Genomic DNA, 20942 nt, shown 5'->3' with positions numbered 1-20942 from the left:
AATCAAATGATAGGAAAAGAATTAATAATTACTTAATTTTTTTTGAATAAGACGAATGGTCAAACATGTTTAAAAAAGTCAACGGTGTAAATATTTAGAAACGGAGGGAGTATTTACTAATAGATATACATATGAATAATATCACCATATGTAATGGTTCCAAAAGAAAAGGATCTGTTGTATGTAAAATCAAAGGTGTTTTTGATTATTATTCTGTGATGAACAATTGGCATCGGAGATTATTGGTTTTGATATTTGGAATTTATTCACAAAATGGTTTTGGAGATGATTGGATTTTTAGGTGATCGCAGGATTTGTCATTTTATGTGACCGGACAGACCGAGCTCTGGTAACCGGTTAGACCGGCGTGTGTCGCGCGGTCAGACCGGCGCAGCCCGCGGTCTGACCGGCTGACACTGTGTCGGTTTCGGTTTCGGATTGTTTGTTTGGATATCCGAGTTTATTTCATGATTATGACTTCTAGATGGATACTATACGTATGTAATACTATTGTTTGCTGCTAATGAGTCAAGTTGGAGATAGCTTGGTCTCAGAATATGGTTTCTTTGTTTATTCCATGTGTAGGTGACACGATGTCTCGGGAGAGTATTTGCAGTGATGGACCGGGAGTTGGCTTGGGGATAAGACGACATCCGTGGTGGTCAGAGATCATGCGGGATACTTAGGCTAGAGTTGATGCACGTGGTTGATGGAGATTTTATATGGCATACGATGGAGTTATTGTGTGCGTATGGGGTGCGGAGTCGAATTTGGAAGGAGTCCAAATTTGGTACGATTGGTTATGTAAAGTTTCTTTCTTGTACTAGAGGGTTTCCTAAGGTGTTTAGGACTCTTAGTATGAGTTTGGTTCGTGGCTTTAGGCTGCCTACCTCATGTATAAATAGAGAGGGAGCGTGAGGCTTCCCGGTATCGCTTTAGAGAGCAATTGAGTTGAGTTTTGAGTTACGGTTTCGAGTTTAGTCGAAATTTTTGTAAGGAGTGCTGTTGGTGCACTTTGTAAACACAGAGAGAATCAATAAAGTCATCATCCACTTAAAGAGTTCTTTGATTTGTGTTTCACCGGGTTTCGACGGTTTAACCGGCAACTCACCGGCGGTCAGACCGGCGGCATAGCGGTGGTCAGACCGGCAGGAGCATGGCGGTCAAACCGGCGGTGGCGACAGGCGCGGCGAGCAGCTTCGGCGGTCAAACCGGTTGATCTATAGCGGTCAGACCGACGGCATCCGAGTGGTCAGACCGGCAGGGCAACTTCGGTCAGACCGATCTCCGTCGACTTTGAGGGTAACTTTTATTTCCACTAAAAGTTTTCGGTTTTTGGGTATACCAACCATTCACCCCCCCCTCTGGTTGGCTTAGTTCTTGTGATTCGATCCTATAAGTGGTATCAGAGCCTTGTTTTCTTCTTTGGATTTTTATCAATCTAGAGCTTTTGCCATGGCTACTCCCGCTAGGTTTTCAACTAAGCCTCATGTTTTCGATGGAACGGATTTTTCTCATTGGTGTAGTAGGATGCAATCTTATATTATGGCTGAAGATTATGATATTTAGAGAAAAGTTTCTCATCCTTATGTGATTCCTGAAGCTATTAATACTGCTGCTGAAAAAACTGCTTTTGAACAAAATTGCAAAGCTCGCAATATTCTTTTGAGTGGTATTTCTCGTTCGGATTATGATCGTGTTGCTCATCTTCAAACTGCTCATGAAACTGCTTTGAGTAATTTTCATTAAGGAACAAATAATATTAAAGAACTTCGTCGTGATCTTTTTAAAAAGGAGTATATTAAATTTGAGACGAAACCTAGAGAAGCTTTGGATGACTATGTTTCTCGGTTTAATAAAATTTTAAGTGATCTTAGCTCTGTTGATTCTTCTTATGATGCTAATTATCCACAATCTGATATTTCTCGCCACTTTTTGAATAGTCTTGACATGTCTATTTGGGAGATGAAGGATACATCTATTCAAGAGTCTGTTAACATGTCTACTTTGACTTTGGATTCACTTTATACAAAATTGAAAACACATGAGATGAATGTTCTTTCTCGAAAAGTTGATTCTAAGTCGAATGCTTTGGTTTCTTCTTCTTCCTCTTTGGATGTTGATGCTTCTTTATCTAAATCGTCTTTTCTTGCTGTTTTTAATGCCACATCCGATGATCAACTAGAACAAATCGAGGAGGAGGATTTGGTTTTGGTTGCTAACAGAATTGCTCGAGCTATGAATAATGCCAGGAACAGGAAAAGAGGTGGTCCAAATCGTTGCTTTGAATGTGGCTCAATTGATCATCTTCGTTCGCATTGTCCAAGCATGGGAGAGGCAAAAGAGAAGACAAAGATGATGAGAAGACCAACAACAACAAGCCCAACAACAACAAGTCGAAGGGTTCATACCAAGGGAGGAAGATGGAGAATCTTAGGAAGGCTTTTCAACAAGTTTGCGCTGCCTTCGAACCACTAAGTGATGTAGATGGTGAAACTGGAGATGATGACAAGGGAAAGAACATCTCCAATGTTTGCTTCATGGCGCGTGGTGAATCTGACACAGAGTATGAAGATAATAAGATGAGTGCTTTTGAGGAAGCTATTAATATTTTGAGTGCAAAAAATAAGAAGTGTGAGAAGATATATAGAAAACAGGAATTTATCATTGAATCTCTTAAATCTGAAATTGCTAGATTAAAATCTCTTATTCCTAATGATGATGATTGTGAAAATTGTGAGGTTTTAATGAATGAGATTTCAAAAATTAGAGATGTTAATGCTGCACATGATTTGAAAAATAGATCTTCTCTTGCTTGTAGTTTTTCTTTGCACACACGCACTTTGGATGAGTTGTTTTTAACTAAAAGGTTGTTGCAAAAATATAAAATTGCTTTTCATGCTAGTTTGATGTTTAACATGATTTCTGCTAAAAAGTTAAAACAACCTCAAGATGTTTTGCATTGCTCAATATGTAATTTGAATAAGATGAAACTAAAAGATGCTTTAGGTCGTGTTGAGTACATGGAAGATGTTGTGAAAAACAATGAAGTGCTTTCTTGCCCCAAATGTCTTAAAAGCAAAGGTGTCATGGTAGATTGTGAAAATTGTGCTAATTTGGAAAAAGAGGTTTCTTATTTGAAAAATTCTTTGCTAAGATTTTCTGATGGTAAAAAGAACCTCAACATGGTAGATTGTGAAAATTGTGCTAATTTGGAAAAAGATGTTTCTTATTTGAAAAATTCTTTGCTAAGATTTTCTGATGGTAAAAAGAACCTCAACATGATTTTGGATCAATCAAAGGTTAGCACACATAACCGTGGTTTAGGTTTTAATCCTTATGCTCATAATTCTAGACATCCTCCTGTTGTGTTAGGTGTTGGTGCTAGAGGTGGTGAGGTTTTGATTAAACCTGATACTAACAAAACTGTGTTTAAATCTGCTGGTATCATGTCTACTATGAGTGCATCTTCTTCAAAATCCAATGTTGTGCATACAAAACCTCCTGTTGTTGCTTGTGTTACTAAATCTTCTAATACTACCAATGTGTCTAATCATCATGAAAAATATACCTGTCCTTTTTTGGCAAAGATGGACATATTGTTAGTTTTTGTTTCAGATTAGCTCATAAACAGAAAAAGTAGAGAGAAATTGCTTTTGCAAAATCAAAGTGGCAAAAATCGGGATTTTCCTTGAGGAAACCGGTCAGACCGCGGTGGGTCCTGCGGTCAGACCGGCTACTGAGCGTCGGTCAGACCGGCGGTACAGAAGCGGTCAGATCGGCCCCCGGTCAGGCCGGCCACTGTACCTTGGTCAAACCGGCCTCGGAGGAATTTTTCTGAAAATTCTAAAATTGATTTTGCACGTGGATATATGCCTATTGGATCTTCTGGTCATGTGTCTCAGTACTGGATTCCTAAATTTTTATTATCATCTAACCCCAGTACTGAGGCTTCGACTTCTGCTTGTGTGTAGGCTTTGGTGGCAAGGAAGGAGAACGTGTGGATCGTGGATTTCGGTTGTTCGCGGCACATGACCGGTGATAAAATTTGGTTCTCCTCCCTAAAGAAGGCATCTAAGACTGAATCGATTATCTTTGGTGATGCTGCTACAAGTACCGTTCTCGCTACAGGTATGGTTAAGGTAAATGAAAAATTTGAATTGAAGAATGTAGCTTTGGTTGAGGACTTAAAGTACAACTTGCTTTCAGTTTCACAAATTGTTGATGAAAATTTTGAGGTTCACTTTAAGAAAACTGGAAGTAAAGTTTTCGATTCTTGTGGTGATTCTGTGTTGAATATTTCTCGCTATGGAAGAGTGTTTAAAGCTGATTTTGAAAATCCTGTTTCACCTGTGATAACATGTTTGGTTGCTAAATTCGATAAAGATGTGATGTTTTGGCATCGTAGACTTGGACATGTTGGTTTTGATCATCTCACTAGGTTAAGTGGTTTGGATCTTGTTTGTGGTTTGCCTAAACTTAAGAAAGATCTTGATTTGGTTTGTACACCGTGTCGTCATGCTAAGATGGTTGCTTCTTCGCATACTCCTATTGTTTTTGTGGTGATGGATGCACCGGGACAGCTATTACACATGGACACTGTTGGTCCAGCTAGAGTGCAATCTGTTGGAGGAAAGTGGTATGTGTTGGTTATTGTTGACGATTTTTCTCGATATTCTTGGGTTTTCTTTATGGCAACTAAGGACGGAGCTTTTCAACACTTTTGTGGTTTGTTTCTTCGATTGGAGCTTGCATTTCCTGCTTCTTTGAAAAGAATTCGAAGTGATAATGGTGGTGAATCTAAAAATGCTTCATTTGAACAGTTTTGCAATGAAAGAGGTCTTGAACATGAATTTTCTTCTCCTCGTGTTCCTCAACAAAACGGTGTTGTTGAAAGGAAAAATCGTGTTTTGGTTGAGATGGCTAGAACGATGTTGGATGAGTATAAAACTCCTAGAAAATTTTGGGCTAAGGCGATTAACACTGCTTGTTATATTTCAAATCGAGTTTTCTTGAGATCAAAACTTGAAAAAACTTCTTATGAACTTCGATTTGGACACCGACCCAAAGTTTCACATTTGCGTGTTTTTGGTTGCAAGTGCTTTGTCTTGAAATCTGGAAATTTGGATAAGTTTGAGGCACGTTCTACCAATGGATTGTTTCTTGGTTACCCCGCACATACTCGTGGCTATCGTGTACTTATTTTGGGGACTAACAAAATAGTTGAGACTTGCGAAGTTTCTTTTGATGAGGCTAGTCCAGGTACTAGACCCGACATTGCAGGTACACTGTCACAGATTCAGGGGGAGGATGGTCGTATTTTTGAGGACGAGAGCGACAACGACAACGACGACGACGAGGTCGGCTCGGCCGGTCAGACCAGGCGCCAGGCCGGTCAGACCGCCGGCACACCTCCGGTCAGACCGACACAAGAGGTGCGGTCAGACCGGCCAGGGTCGTCGGCTGAGGGTTCTATTGATGCTGTTCGAGATGGTCCTCCAGAAATTACTACTTCGACCAGTACTAATACAGAACGTGGATCAACTTTAGAAGTTGCTGCTCCTTTGCACATTCAACGACGACATCCGCCGGAACAAATCATTGGTAATATAGGTGAGCGGACTACAAGGTCTAAGGTAACGACTCATGATGTTTGTGCAAATTCTGCATTTGTTGCTTCTTTTGAACCCAAAGATGTGTCACATGCATTAACTGATGAATCGTGGATTAATGCCATGCATGAAGAACTTGAAAATTTTGACAGAAACAAAGTTTGGACTTTAGTTGAACCACCTTCTGGACATAATATTATTGGAACCAAGTGGGTTTTCAAAAATAAACAAAATGAGGATGGTTTGATTGTGAGAAATAAAGCTAGACTTGTTGCTCAAGGTTTTACTCAAGTTGAGGGTTTGGATTTTGATGAAACTTTTGTTCCTGTTGCTAGAATTGAAGCAATTAGACTTTTGTTGGCTTTTGCTACTTCAAAAGGTTTTAAATTGTATCAAATGGATGTGAAAAGTGCTTTTCTAAATGGTTTTATACAGGAGGAAGTTTATGTCAAACAACCACCAGGTTTTGAAAATCCTGATTTTCCCAACCATGTTTTTAAATTGTCTAAAGCTTTGTATGGTTTGAAACAAGCTCCTAGAGCATAGTATGATAGGCTTAAGAACTTTTTTCTTGCGAAAGGTTTTACAATGGGAAAGGTTGACAAAACGCTTTTTGTTCTTAAGCATGGTGATAATCAACTTTTCGTTCAGATTTATGTGGATGATATCATCTTTGGTTGTTCGACTCACGCTTTGGTTGTAGATTTTGCTGAGACTATGCGCAGGGAATTTGAGATGAGCATGATGGGTGAGTTATCGTACTTTTTGGGATTGCAAATTAAGCAAACACCTCAAGGTACTTTTGTGCATCAAACGAAGTATACGAAGGATCTTTTGAAACGGTTCAAGATGGAAAATTACAAGCCAATTTCAACACCAATTGGTTCTACAGCTGTGTTAGATCCTGATGAAGATGGTGAAGCTGTTGATCAAAAGGAATATAGAAGTATGATTGGATCTTTGTTGTATCTAACTGCTTCTAGGCCAAACATACAATTTGTTGTGTGTTTGTGTGCACGCTTTCAAGCTTCTCCTCGTGCTTCACATCGTCAAGCGGTCAAGCGAATAATGAGGTATTTGAATCATACACTTGAGTTTGGAATTTGGTATTCTACTTCATCTTCTATATGCTTAAGTGGATATTCCGATGCTGATTTTGGGGTTGTAGAATTGATAGAAAAAGTACTAGTGGAACATATCATTTTCTTGGTACATCATTAATTGCATGGTCTTCTAGGAAACAATCTAGTGTTGCTCAATCAACTGCTGAATCTGAATATGTTGCTGCTGCTAGTTGTTGTTCACAGATTCTTTGGCTTTTATCTACTTTGAAAGATTATGGTCTTACTTTTGAGAAAGTACATCTCTTTTGTGATAATACTAGTGCTATTAATATTGCTAAGAATCCTGTTCAACACTCACGCACAAAGCATATTGATATTCGTTTTCACTTTTTGAGGGATCATGTTGAGAAGGGAGATGTTGAATTACAGTTTTTGGACACAAAGTTGCAAATTGCTGATATTTTCACTAAACCTTTGGATTCTAATCGCTTTGCTTTTCTTCGTGGTGAATTGGGTATAATTCATCCTTTTGGCATGGTTTGAGGGGTAGTTTGTACCTCATGGTTTTATCAAGCAATAATATGACAATGAGAAAAATTGATAAAAGAGAGCTTTGTTTATGCATATGATATTTTCTTGTGCATGCTAGCGATACTTTGAAGGTTTATTTGTCTCTAGCATAACTTGTATGTATTCTAGTCTTTTCATGAGATTTAGATTTTGCTTTTAAGGGAGATGATGCATGACACTTAAATTCTATACTTGAATTAAGAAAATATGCAATATTGATGCTAGCATATGGTTTGATTTATAAATGCTTTATATATATGCTTTATTGACTTGTTATTCCTCAAATAGCTTTAATTGCTCATTGTGAAAAAGAGAATAAAAAATATGAAAAAAATTAATACCGAATCCTTGGAAACAGTCTTGACGACAAGGACGTATTCGATGTGAGCAAAATAATGGGTGCCAAATCCCTGGAAACAGTCTTGACGACAGGGACGTACTCGGAATAAAAGAGAAAAATATGAGCAAAAAGGCTCAAGAAAAGAAAAAGTTTAAAAAATTCTCTTGGTTATTTTGTGCTAAAGGTTATTTGAAAAAGAGTGATAAATGCAATAGGTATATGTGTTTAGTGTTTATTCTTCAACCTATGTGCTTGTTAAGATGTTGCATTATAAATCATATGAAATCATGAATTTTGATTGTTGATTCAAGCTTAATTGTAAAATCTTTGGTTCATGGTTATACTTTAATGCATGCTTGTTATATTATGGATAGGTTCATCTTCTTTTTATTGCAATACATGACTTGATATGCTATATGTATGCTAAGCTCTTAAACATTAATGAACATAATTCCTATGCTTGATGAAATCATTGTCAAAAGGGGAGAAGTAATGTGAAAATTTTTGGATTATTTTTGGAGAAGCAAGGTAAATTTTTAGAGCGTTGTTGAGAATAGGCATGTTTTTGGTTCAATTGGGAATTTCTTTCTTTTAAAAAGGGGGAGAAGTTTTCTTTTGGATTTTCGAGCACGATGTGTACATTTGTACGAAGTGTGCTTTTTACCACTTTTGTTTTTATTTTTCCAAACACCAAAACATTTTTATGAGTTTGCAAATGTGTTCATCAAGGGGGAGATTGTAAAATCAAAGGTGTTTTTGATTATTATTCTGTGATGAACAATTGGCATCGGAGATTATTGGTTTTGATATTTGAAATTTATTCACGAAGTGGTTTTGGAGATGATTGGATTTTCAGGTGATCGCAGGATTCGTCATTTTATGTGACCGGACAGACCGGGCTCTGGTAGCCGGTCAGACCGGCGTGTGTCGCGCGGTCAGACCGGCGTAGCCCGCGGTCTGACCGGCTGACACTATGTCGGTTTCGGTTTCGGGTTGTTTGTTTGGATATCCGAGTTTATTTCATGATTATGACTTCTAGATGGATACTATACGTATGTAATACTATTGTTTGCTGCTAATGAGTCAAGTTAGAGATAGCTTGGTCTCAGAATATGGTTTCTTTATTTATTCCATGTGTAGGTGACTCGATGTCTCGGGAGAGTATTTGCGTTGATGGACCGGGAGTCTGCTTGGGGATAAGACGACGTCCGTGGTGGTCAGAGATCATGCGGGATACTTAGGCTAGAGTTGATGCACGTGGTTGATGGAGATTCCATATGGCATACGATGGAGTTATTGTGTGCGTATGGGATGCAGAGTCGAATATGGAAGGAGTCCAAATTTGGTACGATTGGTTATGTAAAATTTCTTTCTTGTACTAGAGGGTTTCCTAAGGTGTTTAGGACTCTTAATATGAGTTTGGTTCGTGGCTTTAGCCTGCCTACCTCATATATAAATAGAGGGGGAGCGTGAGACTTCCCGGTATCGCTTTAGAGAGCAATTGAGTTGAGTTTTGAGTTAGGGTTTCGAGTTTAGTCAAAATTTTTATAAGAAGTGCTATTGGTGCACTTTGTAAACACAGAGAGAATAAATAAAGTCGTCATCCACTTTAAGAGTTCTTCGATTTGTGTTTCACCGGGTTTCGACGGTTTAACCGGTAACTCACCGGCGGTCAGACCGGTGGCATAGCGGCGGTCAGACCGGCAGGAGCACGGCGGTCAGACCGGCGGCGGCGACAGGCGCGGCGAGCAGCTTCGGTGGTCACACCGGTTGATCTATACCGGTCAGACCGACGGCATCCGAGCGGTCAGACCGGCAGGGCAACTTCGGTCAGACCGATCTCCGTCGATTTCGAGGGTAACTTTTATTTCCGCTAAAAGTTTTCGGTTTTTGGGTATACCAACCATTCACCTCCCCTCTGGTTGGCTTAGTTATTGTGATTCGATCCTACATTGTAAATGCTCTTAGGTCATATATATATATATATATATATATATATATATATATATATATATATATATATATATATATATATATATATATATATATATATATATATATATATATATATATATATATATATATATATATATATATATATATATATATATATATATATATATATATATATATATATATATATATATATATATATATATATATATATATATATATATATATATATATATATATATGTATGTATGTATGTATGTATGTATGTATGTATGTATGTATGTATGTATGTAACGGCTAGCTCTTCAATAAAAGTCGTTGTAGATGACCAACACCGGCCATATCTGTAATGGCTTATCTCCTCTCTATAGGCGCCGTTTATGATCATCACTGACAGTTGACTTCTACGTACATCTTTAACGATAAATAAAAACAGCTATTACAGATATAGTAAGCTATAACGGGCCTCTTTGAGTCATTCCAGATGGCATGTTAGAAATGTGAGGTTATGTAGTAATGACTGTATTTTCGATTGACTCTTTTTTCAATATTTATAGTTGAAATATTTCTAAATCGGTTTTGTATTTCACTCGCGATAGATTGTTGGCTCCTATCTTTCGATTTTTCATCAGTATGACCTTGCATTAAGATTCGTGTTACTGTAGACCCAACTTACTATTACACTCAGGTAGGGGTGAAAATAGTAACGGTAATTACTGGCCGACCGGCGTTCGTTTTCGACTTTCTACCGGCCGAGCCATATGAAAATGGTAATCGACCGAAACAAAAATGGAAATAGTAAAAAATATAGAAATAAAAACGGAAATGGTTTTGTTGTTGTACCGATCGTTTCGTTATTTACCGTATTCTTGTGGAAATTACTGTTTCTTATAATATGGTAATTAACGTATTCTAAATATGTCAATATTTATAGGGCATGTCTATACTTGACCCACAGCTTATAGATTGACTGACTCTTCAATCAAATCTCTAACTTTTGTGCATGACTAAAATGAAGTTAATTTATAATTTATATAGTATAAGTTTGAACTTATGTATACATATAACATAACATACTTATGTAAAGTTAAATATATGTTTTTATAGTTTAATGTTTCTGTAGTTTTTACCGGTTTTCAATATGTACCGACATGTTTCCGTCCGTATTGTTCCGTTTCCGGTTTTCTGATATTTCCGATATCATTTTCGTTTCCGACTTTACCATTTCCGATTTTGTTTCCGAGAAAAATATGGTTACAGAAATGGTTGAGGCCGTTTTCCGATCGTTTCCGACCGTTTTCATCTCTACACTCAGGTACATAGCACTTATACTTAGTTATAGAAAACTTGCACTTAGTTACAGAACATACACTTAGTTTCAGAGAACTTACATTCAGTTATAATGTGCCAAAATGATTGTGAATTTTGACTTTTTTATTTCATTTAAAACGGGTTGTCCCTTTCTAAATCTATATATAGAAAAATTAATAGGTATAATCCCTTTCTAAATTGTATTTCTACCGGAAATCTTTTTATTTACCGTAGACCACTCACCAAGATTGGTAACATATTCATTATCACGGCAATCAATTCGTAACCCCCACCACACACACACACAAAAAAAGAAGAAAGGAAGAAGGTAGCATATATACTGTATAGACCGAAAGTTCGTAACATCCAACGTCAACATTTCCTCAACGTCTCTCATCATGCACCAAGATTATTATCCAACGGCAACGCGCCCAACAAAATCGGTCGCGAGGTACGTACGTACTTAACACGATCGGTTGTGGTAGATGCACTGGTTGCCCCTCCCGGTGTACGATCCCCCTCGCGCCGGGCAGCTGCCGATGCACCTCTGCCGGTCGGCCACCAGCGACGGGTTGACGTTGCCACCACCCCGCGCCTGCAGGACGCGCCGGTGGTGTACTCCTCCATGCCCGTACTCCACGCTGCCTGCCGCCGCCGCCACCATCATCATCCCGCCGACGACGCCGCCGGCGTCGGCCTCCACCCACGGCGCCACGGTGCTACCAAGAGCCGCCTCCGCCGCCGTCGCCGTCGCAGCGTCCTTGCCAGCCACTAGCTTGGCCGCACTGGCTGCTGGTACTAGTAGCGTCGTTGCAGCTGCAATTAGGAGAAGAAGAGTACTACATGCTGTTGCGGCGTTTCTCGCCATTTTCCTTCACGTACGCACGCAGTAGTGACGGCACACGCAACACGGCTGAAGCCAATATATAGAGATTTCCTCCATCCAGAAAAAAAAAATATCTCAAGATGCTGATAGCTCACGATACTAAATCGTTTTTAATTATTGGGTCTATGTGGACAGAATAGACATTATTAGATCCAACGATCGAAAATAATTTAGTACCGTGAGATACCAATGTCTCGAGGACCGAAGCAAATCTCCAATGTATAATGTACGCGATCGAGTAATCGCCGATCTCTCTCCAATCAGCGCCGGTGGTTGGCGCCGTCGTGACATGCATGTGAGCTCGACGTACGGCCAACCGGCTATAGTCACCATTAATGTAGCATAAATAAGAGACCATGCATTATACATATACGAGTTTCCGTTTACCCGTAATATATGTTGTTTTTGTTTGATCGGAGGACGTGCATGGCGGCTGGCTCCTAGCTACCGTTGTCATGCTGTGTGCATCACAATTAGTAGATGATTAAGTAAGTATCAAGGGGAAGGAGGCGCCAATTAATGGACCGATATATATGCATTTGTCAAATCCTAGTTCGTGCCAATGGTTACAACAAATTAGGTCCACCTACCAATGGTTACAACAAATTAAGTCCACCTACTGACGTGACGCGAATCGACGGATATCGTGGATGGCAAACTTTATGCAAACCATATTTCATTCAGAGGGACGATTTCCGGACTCCTAAACAACACGATTTTTTTTTCGAACGCGCAAAAGAATTACACGTCAATATATTAGCAGGAAAAGAGTTTTTGTTACACAAAGCAATCAGCCAAACTGGCTTATGCCTAAAAAGGGGGGGAGACTTGAAGCTAGGAACTACTACGACGGTTAAAAACGCAACTCCAAACAGCGGGAGGAGGCAAAGCCACGCTACACTCCCAAGAAATCCCAAAAAAAGCAACGCCGGCTAAAGACCACAGCTGGCCCTCCGAGCGGATGTACTCCAGAACCACTGCGACCGAAGCGAGCGCAGAGTCGAAAACCCTGGAATTTCGTTCCTTCCACAGCTGCCAGGAGACTAGGAGTACCAAGGAGTCGAAGCCGCTGTGGAGGTACTCAGGTAAACATACCCTGGAGGATGACCACCAATCCTGAAGCCAGCTGCCACGAGAGGGAGAGAGGGCAGCCCAGCCAGGAGGGGACAACACACGGAGCCAGACCTACCGAGCGAACACGCAATCGATGAGGATGTGGTTCGCTGTCTCAAGCTCCTGAGCGCAAAAGGAGCAAGCAGAGTGGCTATCGATACCACGCTTTTGGAGAAGATCGGCAGTCCAGCAGCACTGCTGAAATGCAAACCAAAGGAAGAACTTGCATTTAGCAGGGCCCTTCGCGGCCAGAGTAAGTCGGCACAAGCAAAAGAGTGCTGGCCAAGGAAGAACGCCCGATACGCCGATCGCGCTGAGTAGCACTGGTCACCCGTCCAACGCCAGACGAGGTGATCCTCAACACCCGGCGAGAAAACAACACGATTTAAAAAAAACATTATACATATGAATTTTCTAGAAAACTGCTTTAAATCTATTTTAAAATTTTGTAATAGTTAATGTACCTCGAATGGTTATAACAAAATTATTGAGCTAGGCCCTCAATTTATGGCAACATACGGTAAGAAGGTAAGTGTATGACGTGGAGCAAAAGAGTACTTAGGCCTTGTTTGTCATGGCTTAAGATCTCATATTCATTATGGATTTGAAGTTTCACTACTATAAAAATGTTCATAGGGACCGGTCATATAGGTGCAGGTTTTTAGATAAAACCGGCACCAATGACCCTTCCGTCAACGGTCCGATAATTGAACAGGTGTCGACCATTCATTAAAACCCGGCATCAATGACTTTAATAATTAGTGCTGATCAATTGGTGCCAGCACCAAAATCGGCACCTATTAGACCTTCCGAACCGGTACCTGTAAGACTTTTTGTAGTAGTATTTGTAAGTCAAATTATAGTGGTCTAAAATTATATACTTCATCTAAAATGAAAATGAAAATTATTCATTTAATATTATAAATGTAACATATATCCAGATCTATGGATTTGTGTAGTTAGAAATACCCAGGTTTAAACATTTAGATCCAGAGCTCTGTAAATCAGGGTCTTAATGACTTTGTAAATCATTGTACAAAGACTGTTTGTGGACTGACTAATTAATATGTCTGTACATTCATTTCCAAAATGAATTAGAAAAGGTTGTCTGCTTGCACCCTTAGAATGAGTACAATAAAGTTACATAAACGGTTGTACAAGTTGTCGCATCACATTTATACTTATGTGAAGGAAAGATGAGAGAAGAGAGAAGAAAAGTGAGCTACAGTTTTATAGCCAGCAACAACACAGGATCTTAAAAAACTATGCGAGAGATTAGTACGGATTAGATATTAATAATGCATTATATGTCTACAACTTGTATGAGTGGGTTATTATGTTGTCTAGATGATATTTTAATTTTTGGAGTTAGAAGTTGACTATATTATTAAACTTGTTCCTACAAATCACGGCCTATTTCAACTTTTCAAGAGTTATGCCTGGAAATTGAACGAAATTATTGTTAATCTTTGTAAATGGGCCATATATTCGACCTTACCATGGGCTTTACAATAGTGCCTAGACAGAAGTCCATATAGTATATGGACAAATTTATTGCAAGTCTATTTGGGGAAATATCCGATAAAAATTTCAAAACCATCAAATACTCTAAAAACCAAACATAACGGTTTTCTAAATTCACTAAAAGTTTTCTAGAGAGATATAAGCATGGAGTTATATTACCACCTAATGAGAAGTCCAAACTCAATTTATTTGTTAGGAGAGAGAAATTTCAGGTGAATAGCTCGTGACGGCGAGATGTGTCAGCAAAATTAACACCCTAATCATACCATCCCAGTTTGAGTTCTCCTCGATCTGAGTTTTGCAGTTAGTTTGTCTTAAATTTAATGAATACCAACTTTGTTTCAAGCACAGAAGAATCTTGGCTATATATACCCAGTTGGAGTAAACCATTCGATCTATCACCAAAGTTGGTATTACAGATTACCGCTATCATTCAAATTTCAGCTTGTTTTTTTATCAGTTTAATTTACCTTACAATCCACAAAACTCACTTTCAGCATGTTCTCTACCTTGTGACACGATGAACCCAGACCCAGCTAGCATCTGCTCCCTGAGATTCTTGATTGCCAGGTACCTCTCCTCATCGTGTTCAAAGTTCAGCATCCCATTGCTGCATCCTTCTGCCCAGTCTCCTTCCAGTAGTTCTTCACCCGTTTCCTGAAACTTTCTGTCAAAGCCGCAGGAGCTACCACTATCCATCCCTCTCTGTGAAAATGATGCATTCCTCTTCCTGTCCTTTGAGGTTGGAGTGTAACTCCAGGTGTAGCTCTTGCTGTTGCCATCGACGTTCAGCTCAATCGAGTGCATGTCACTTCCTTCAGATGCCGAGTCGTCATCGTCATCGTCTTCATCCTCATCATCGCACTCTCCGCTGTTCTTCTGAATGTTATCAGCAATTTCCCTACCGTTTTCGGATGCGCGGAGCAGTGTCATTTGATCATTTGACTGTCCATGCTCCTTCTTGGTGTCCAAATATGCCTGAAGCTCGTCGTGCAGCTGGTTGATGGCTGCGTTTTTCTCCTCGAACTGAAGCCGTGCTTCCAAGAGCTTCATCTGAACCCGCTGCTCGCGCCACTCGTCTGCGAGCTGGAGCATCTCCCGCTCTTTCTGAAGCTCTTCTTGAGCCTTCTCGGTTTCCTTCTTCAGTGCCTCCACCTCAGCCTTGTCTTCGCCGATGCCTCTGATGAGCTCGGTGCAGATCTTCTCCACTCTGCCTTTGGATTTTCTCTCCCTCTCAAGCTCCTTCGTCGCCGCCTGCAACGAGGCCTCGGTGTTGGCTAATGCCATCCCCAGCTTCTTGTTTATCCTCTCTGCTCTTCTCCTGGACTTCTTCTCACTGTCCAGCTCTGAAACTATATATTGGAGAGCATTTGCCACCTTCTCCTTCTGCTTGCTCTTCCAGGATTCCATCTCTTGCACAAGCTGCTTCTTTAAGCTCTCGATGCCCTCTGATTTTTGTTCCTTGATAAGCTTTCGCACATGAGAGCGGGCAAGATCAATCTCGGAGCGTAGTGCTGAAATCAGTGAAGTGGTTGATGGATTCAGTTCTCCAGGCCCCCAAATGTGTGCTAGTACTCTGACAAGTTCTTTAGAAGCAATCAGGCTGTTATGCAGGTCATGAAGGTTGACTGTTTTCTCTTGAGGACATCTTGAAACATCATCTTGGGAGCATGTGACAATCTGAAATGGATTAACCAAGTTTTAGTAACTTCAAGTATTGCCATAGTGTGAATTCTTAGGATAAGTGAAGTGCTCATATGAAACAAGCAAAATTGAAGCATTACCTAACCCAATAATACTTTTTTTTTCAGATAATGAACCCAGTATTACTAACTACCTTTTCTCATCGATGCTTGCAAAATTGACAGCTTTCAGGAAAAAAAATTACTCAAGTTTGTATTTTGCAGAAAATATAGGAAACATGTTGTGTCAGTTTTTGTTTTGTTAGCTCTATGAAGACTCAGGAAGACACTTGTAGAACACAAACTGAGTGATGCTGCAAAATGACTAAAATACCTGGATTACTATTTCTTATTGTAACTGAGAAAGATCACAATCTCCGTGGGGAAAAAAATAATAGCACACGGGTTGTCCATTTTGAAAGCCAGAAGCATCATGAGTTCATGACTGATGTCAAACTAGGCACATGCAGACCACATAATCAAACAGCTCTTAGGATGTACTGTCCTAAATTCCTATTGGTTTTCTAATTAGAAACTAGCTTCAACCAACCTGACAACCATCCGATTTGCCTTCTCAAAGGCTTCAAGATTGTTCAACTTTTGATCAATATAAGCATGTGCCACATTACCTAAAAGGCAGCAACTGCTAAATAACTAATCCTGCCTAACAGCCTAGACATTGGGAAAGTGTTTTCGAGCCATTTTGGCTGGCGAATAAACTAATCAAGTTAGTACAAGCCTAGCTGATAGCCAGTTGCAGAAGTGGACGAGGTGCATGTGCATATCAAAATGCCTTCTTGGAGATGCTTCTCACTTTACCTTCTGCTTCCATGTTCACAAATCCAGGTCACATTTTGAAAAAGTGTACTGTGTGGAATTAATTGTCAAAAGTTTTACCCTTTTCTGAAGTAGATGCTCCTTTTACATGCAACTAGGTCGGGTTTTGTTTGTAAATCCTTAAGTATCTTCAGAACTCAGCAGTCAGCACCTATGCAGCTTATCAGGTGTTCACTGAACTCACTTGGAGAAGCAAAGCATATCGGATTTGTTTATGTTTGCGTTGCATATTATGGAAACCATTGAACATATAAGGATGTGCTACACTGAAACAAAAGTGTCAAAAGCTTTCGCCTTTCCGAAATGAGAGATTATTCCTTCTAGTTGTGATTAGCTAGGTTTCATTTAAAAAAAAAATCATCGGTGGCTCGAGACACAAAAGCCTATTCGGACACTCTATCAGCATAGAACTAAACATTTGCAGCTGGTCACATCAATGTGACTGAAACAAGAAATTAGGTAGATTTGGAACTCAGATGCAAACATGGTGGCCTACATTGCTGGTCTCAATTCAACTGAACTATAATGACCCACCCTTGGCCTACATTTTGTACTCGCAGATTTCCATCTAACTGAACTGTAATCCCAAGTGAGATTTTCAATCAGAACCCAAACATGAGTGCAAATGCAAATCAACATATGTCCAATGTCACAACTGAAACTACTGAAAGTCTCATCAAAATTGAAGCTCTGCAAAAAAAAGAAAAAGTTTACCTCCATTGCTGTGGCGTTGCTCATCACATCTGTAGAGGAGAGCCAGTGGCCATGGCCGCCGCCGTGCCAGCTCCCCTTCACGTCGGCCTCCAAGATCTTGCTCCTGCTCCTTCTTGACCCCTTGGACACCTGAAAATCGAAACAAGATTCGATGAATCGAACAGCCACCAAAACCAAATTAATCGATAGATTTGGGAAAATGCAGCAGCGTGGCCTTCACTCGCCTCCGTCGGCGCGCGGCTGCGAGGAAGCAGGCCGCTCCGGCGCGGCGGCGGCGCCGCCGCCGCGGCGTCCTCGCCGAACAGCCTCTCCTTGTCCATCTGCCAGAACGCGCCCACGAGCCTCCTCGCCGGCCGCGCCCCGTCCGCCGCGGCCGCGGCTTGGGCGCGGCAATGCCGGCCCCGGGTCCGCGACGACGCCTCCGACATGGCCGCCGCCCCGCTCCGCCGCCGCAGCAGCACCGCCGGCGCCCTGAACCTGAGCTTCCTCGCCGCGCCCGACCCGCCCGACGACGACAGCGCGCCCCGCTTCCGGATCCTGTCCAGCCGCCTCACCACCGCCCCCGCACCCACCACGCCGCCGCCCTCCTCCCCGCCGCCGCGCCTCCGCATTGCCGCCGCCGCCGCCACGCCGCAAGATCCGCGCCGGCTTCTTCTCTCGCCAAGAAGAAGCAACGGTAAACAAGAGCACAGTCAGCAACGTCGTCAGCAAAGCAAAGCGAGTGGTCAAGAACTGAGCTGAGATGCAGCTCAAGTGAAGTGAAGTGAAGAATGTCACAATCAAGCTGATCAAAGGGGAAAGAGCAAAAGCGAAAGAAAAGAAAAGAGAAAAAAAGATGAGATTGATGGATGCTGGAACCAACCACAGCTTTAAAGGAAGGAATAAGAAGCAGCAGCAGCAGCAGCAGAAGCAAGAGCAGCAAAAGGGGATGTGACATTGTGACCATGATCACACACACACTCACATCAAAATGCCACACAACACAACACAACCCAATCCGGATTAATTTTTTTCCCAGAGTAAAAATTTGCTCGCAGAAAGAAAGAACCAAGAGAAATGACAAAACTGAAAAGAGGAGGAGGAGGTTGCTTGCTAGCAGCAGCAGCAGCTTTCGCGAGGACCGAGGAGTAGAATACAGTTACATACGGTTCCAAGAAACTCAAGAACCGAGAAATGTGTTGTGCGTGTGCAGCCAAGAATTACTACAGTTACATATGGAATGGAAGAGGAGGAAGAGGAGAGGGTTAGTGTAAGTGGGGGTACTAGCTCCTCCTACCCATCAATGGGAGAGGCGTCCGTGGATGGATGCTTGCCTGAGCTGTGTCAGCAGCAGCTGCTGCTGGTGGCTGGCGCCATGATGAGGATGAGGAGCAGGCTGCTGCGGCTCCTGGGAATGCCTGTGATGGCAGCAGCAGCAGCGCACACGGGTGGGTGGAGAAGTGGACAGGGATGATGCGCGCAGATCGTTGCGGTCGTGGATGGACGCGCGTGCGGGGCTTCGCGTCCTCGGCTCGGTTCGGGGTGAGCTGTAGTGTACAGTAGTGGACACGCCCCTAGGCTACGACGTACGGGTGATGGATGCATGGGCGGGGGAGAGTACGTGACAAACCGGCGTGTTGTACTACTGCTGGTGCAGTGTGCGTACGGTACGGGGGCGTGAGGGGAGGGGTGAAAGTAGTCGCAGAAATTCCCCGTCTACCGAGCGTTATTTTCTTACGAAGGGTACCGTTTCAGATCATTATTGTTTTTCTCTATATATAAATTTTGTGTTTCTTTTAGATCGTATTAATATCGGTACTGAATAGTTCAAATGATGAATATGGTTAATTACCAATCGATTGAGCGTTGTTTATGAGGAAAAAACGGCTATCAATTCCGATCATTTTCGACCGGGTCTGTACTGTGGTAACTGGTTGGTACGAATCGGCACCACAGGGTCCACAGTTCTTGCCCCTACGAACCTTAGAGCCTATTCACTTTGATGTCATTTTCAACCTTACCAAATTTTGGTAAAGTTGCTAAAAAAAGTGGATATATTTAGTTTGCTTTTAAATTTTGGTAACTATATAAGAAATCCTGCTAAATTTTTGGCATAGTTGCCAATGCCAAAATTTGGTAAGGTTTTCTTTGGCATCAAAGTGAACAGGCCCTCAAGGACGTTTGAGCTGTCTTGCACCCTCTGTAAAAAAAAATAAATAGTCACTTTTAGGGATAAATTCTTCAGATATATCGATACTGAGTATTTAGAGCTATGTTAGCTTAGTGTAATATTCTGTTCAGGTATATCGGTCCCATCGTTTGGGTTTATTCGTGAAATAAGCCAAACAACATATTTAAAAATAAAAATAATTTATGAATAAAACTTTTATATACGTGTTATTAGCGATCTAAAAGCAAAGACTGAAAATTAAACTTCGATGAAAACACCGAAAATTCAATTTTAAATTTAAGGTTGAAAATTTAAATTTTGGTTGATATAAAAGTATATGCATAAGAAAAAGATGAGACTGTAGGTTGTGTGCAATGCAGCTTTAAAGGACTGACAAATAAGAAAAGAAATAGATTACTACTACGTACTCTCATAACAACTCCTCCCCTCTCTGGCTTAAAATATAAGAATCTAGAATCGTATGAGACATTTATTACTACTAACAGTCTAGATAGGTAACCCATCTAGATTCGTAGTAGTAGAAAATATCTCATTCAATTTTAGGATCTTATATTTTGGGACGAAGAAAATATTAGCGTGGTTTCATTTTTAAAAAAGAAAACTGCCATGCATGATTCTACCTAGTCCTTCCCAAGAAATAAATATTCAAAATTTGTTAAAAAAATATACTAATTTCTTTATCTACATTCTCTTAACTCTTCTAGACGAATCATAAATTCATAACCTTTCTTGTTTAATTTCTCCTTTTATTTCTTTTTCTCAACCAATTACAACATTATATTATTTTATTTTACCTATTTTCTTAATATTCGTGTTAACTCTAAATCCTTTTATATTTTAGGACGGATATAGTATAAAACATGACTAGCTAGCAGATAAGAAAAGTAAAAACATAGGAACAAAATAAGTTTTTATTTAAACGGCTATCAAATACTAAGTTTTATCGCTGAACTACCTTTACTAACCCTATGTGTATTATAGCCCTAACTACTCCTGGCCTATAAAAGTACACATTAATAGCAAATGGACAACGGAAGGTTGCACTAGTGGCATATACGCAATTAGTTGTTTAGTTTAAACATAACTTCCAAGGACATACTCTAGTGTGGCACACACTACTCTTATGTTTCTCTCCTTTACAAACATTCTAGCAGATATGTTGAATT

General features: G+C 40.6%; 1 protein-coding gene across 4 annotated transcripts; it reads right to left on the bottom strand.

Annotated features, from left to right (window-relative positions):
* Window positions 1–14708: 14708 nt before the first annotated feature.
* On the bottom strand, window positions 14709–19139 carry LOC9269109 (uncharacterized). 4 transcript variants are annotated; one of them, XM_026025261.2, is made up of 4 exons: window positions 18469–19139; window positions 17831–18257; window positions 17607–17735; window positions 14709–16053 (listed from the first exon to the last, which is right to left on the bottom strand). In XM_026025261.2, exons 2-4 carry the CDS (start codon window positions 18215–18217, stop codon window positions 14845–14847), a joined length of 1725 nt encoding a protein of 574 aa, XP_025881046.1. In that variant the 5' UTR covers window positions 18218–18257; window positions 18469–19139; the 3' UTR covers window positions 14709–14844. The 4 variants fall into 4 exon arrangements, with proteins under 4 accessions (XP_025881046.1, XP_025881048.1, XP_066166257.1 ...); XM_026025263.2 differs by having other exon boundaries at window positions 18753–19139; XM_066310160.1 differs by having other exon boundaries at window positions 17831–18262; window positions 18883–19139.
* Window positions 19140–20942: the final 1803 nt, after the last annotated feature.

The sequence above is a fragment of the Oryza sativa genome, chromosome 4 (assembly GCF_034140825.1).
Source record: "Oryza sativa Japonica Group chromosome 4, ASM3414082v1".
NCBI lineage: Eukaryota > Viridiplantae > Streptophyta > Magnoliopsida > Poales > Poaceae > Oryza > Oryza sativa.
Note: the sequence above shows the minus strand (reverse complement) of the source record. Positions and strands in the feature narration are given on the sequence as shown.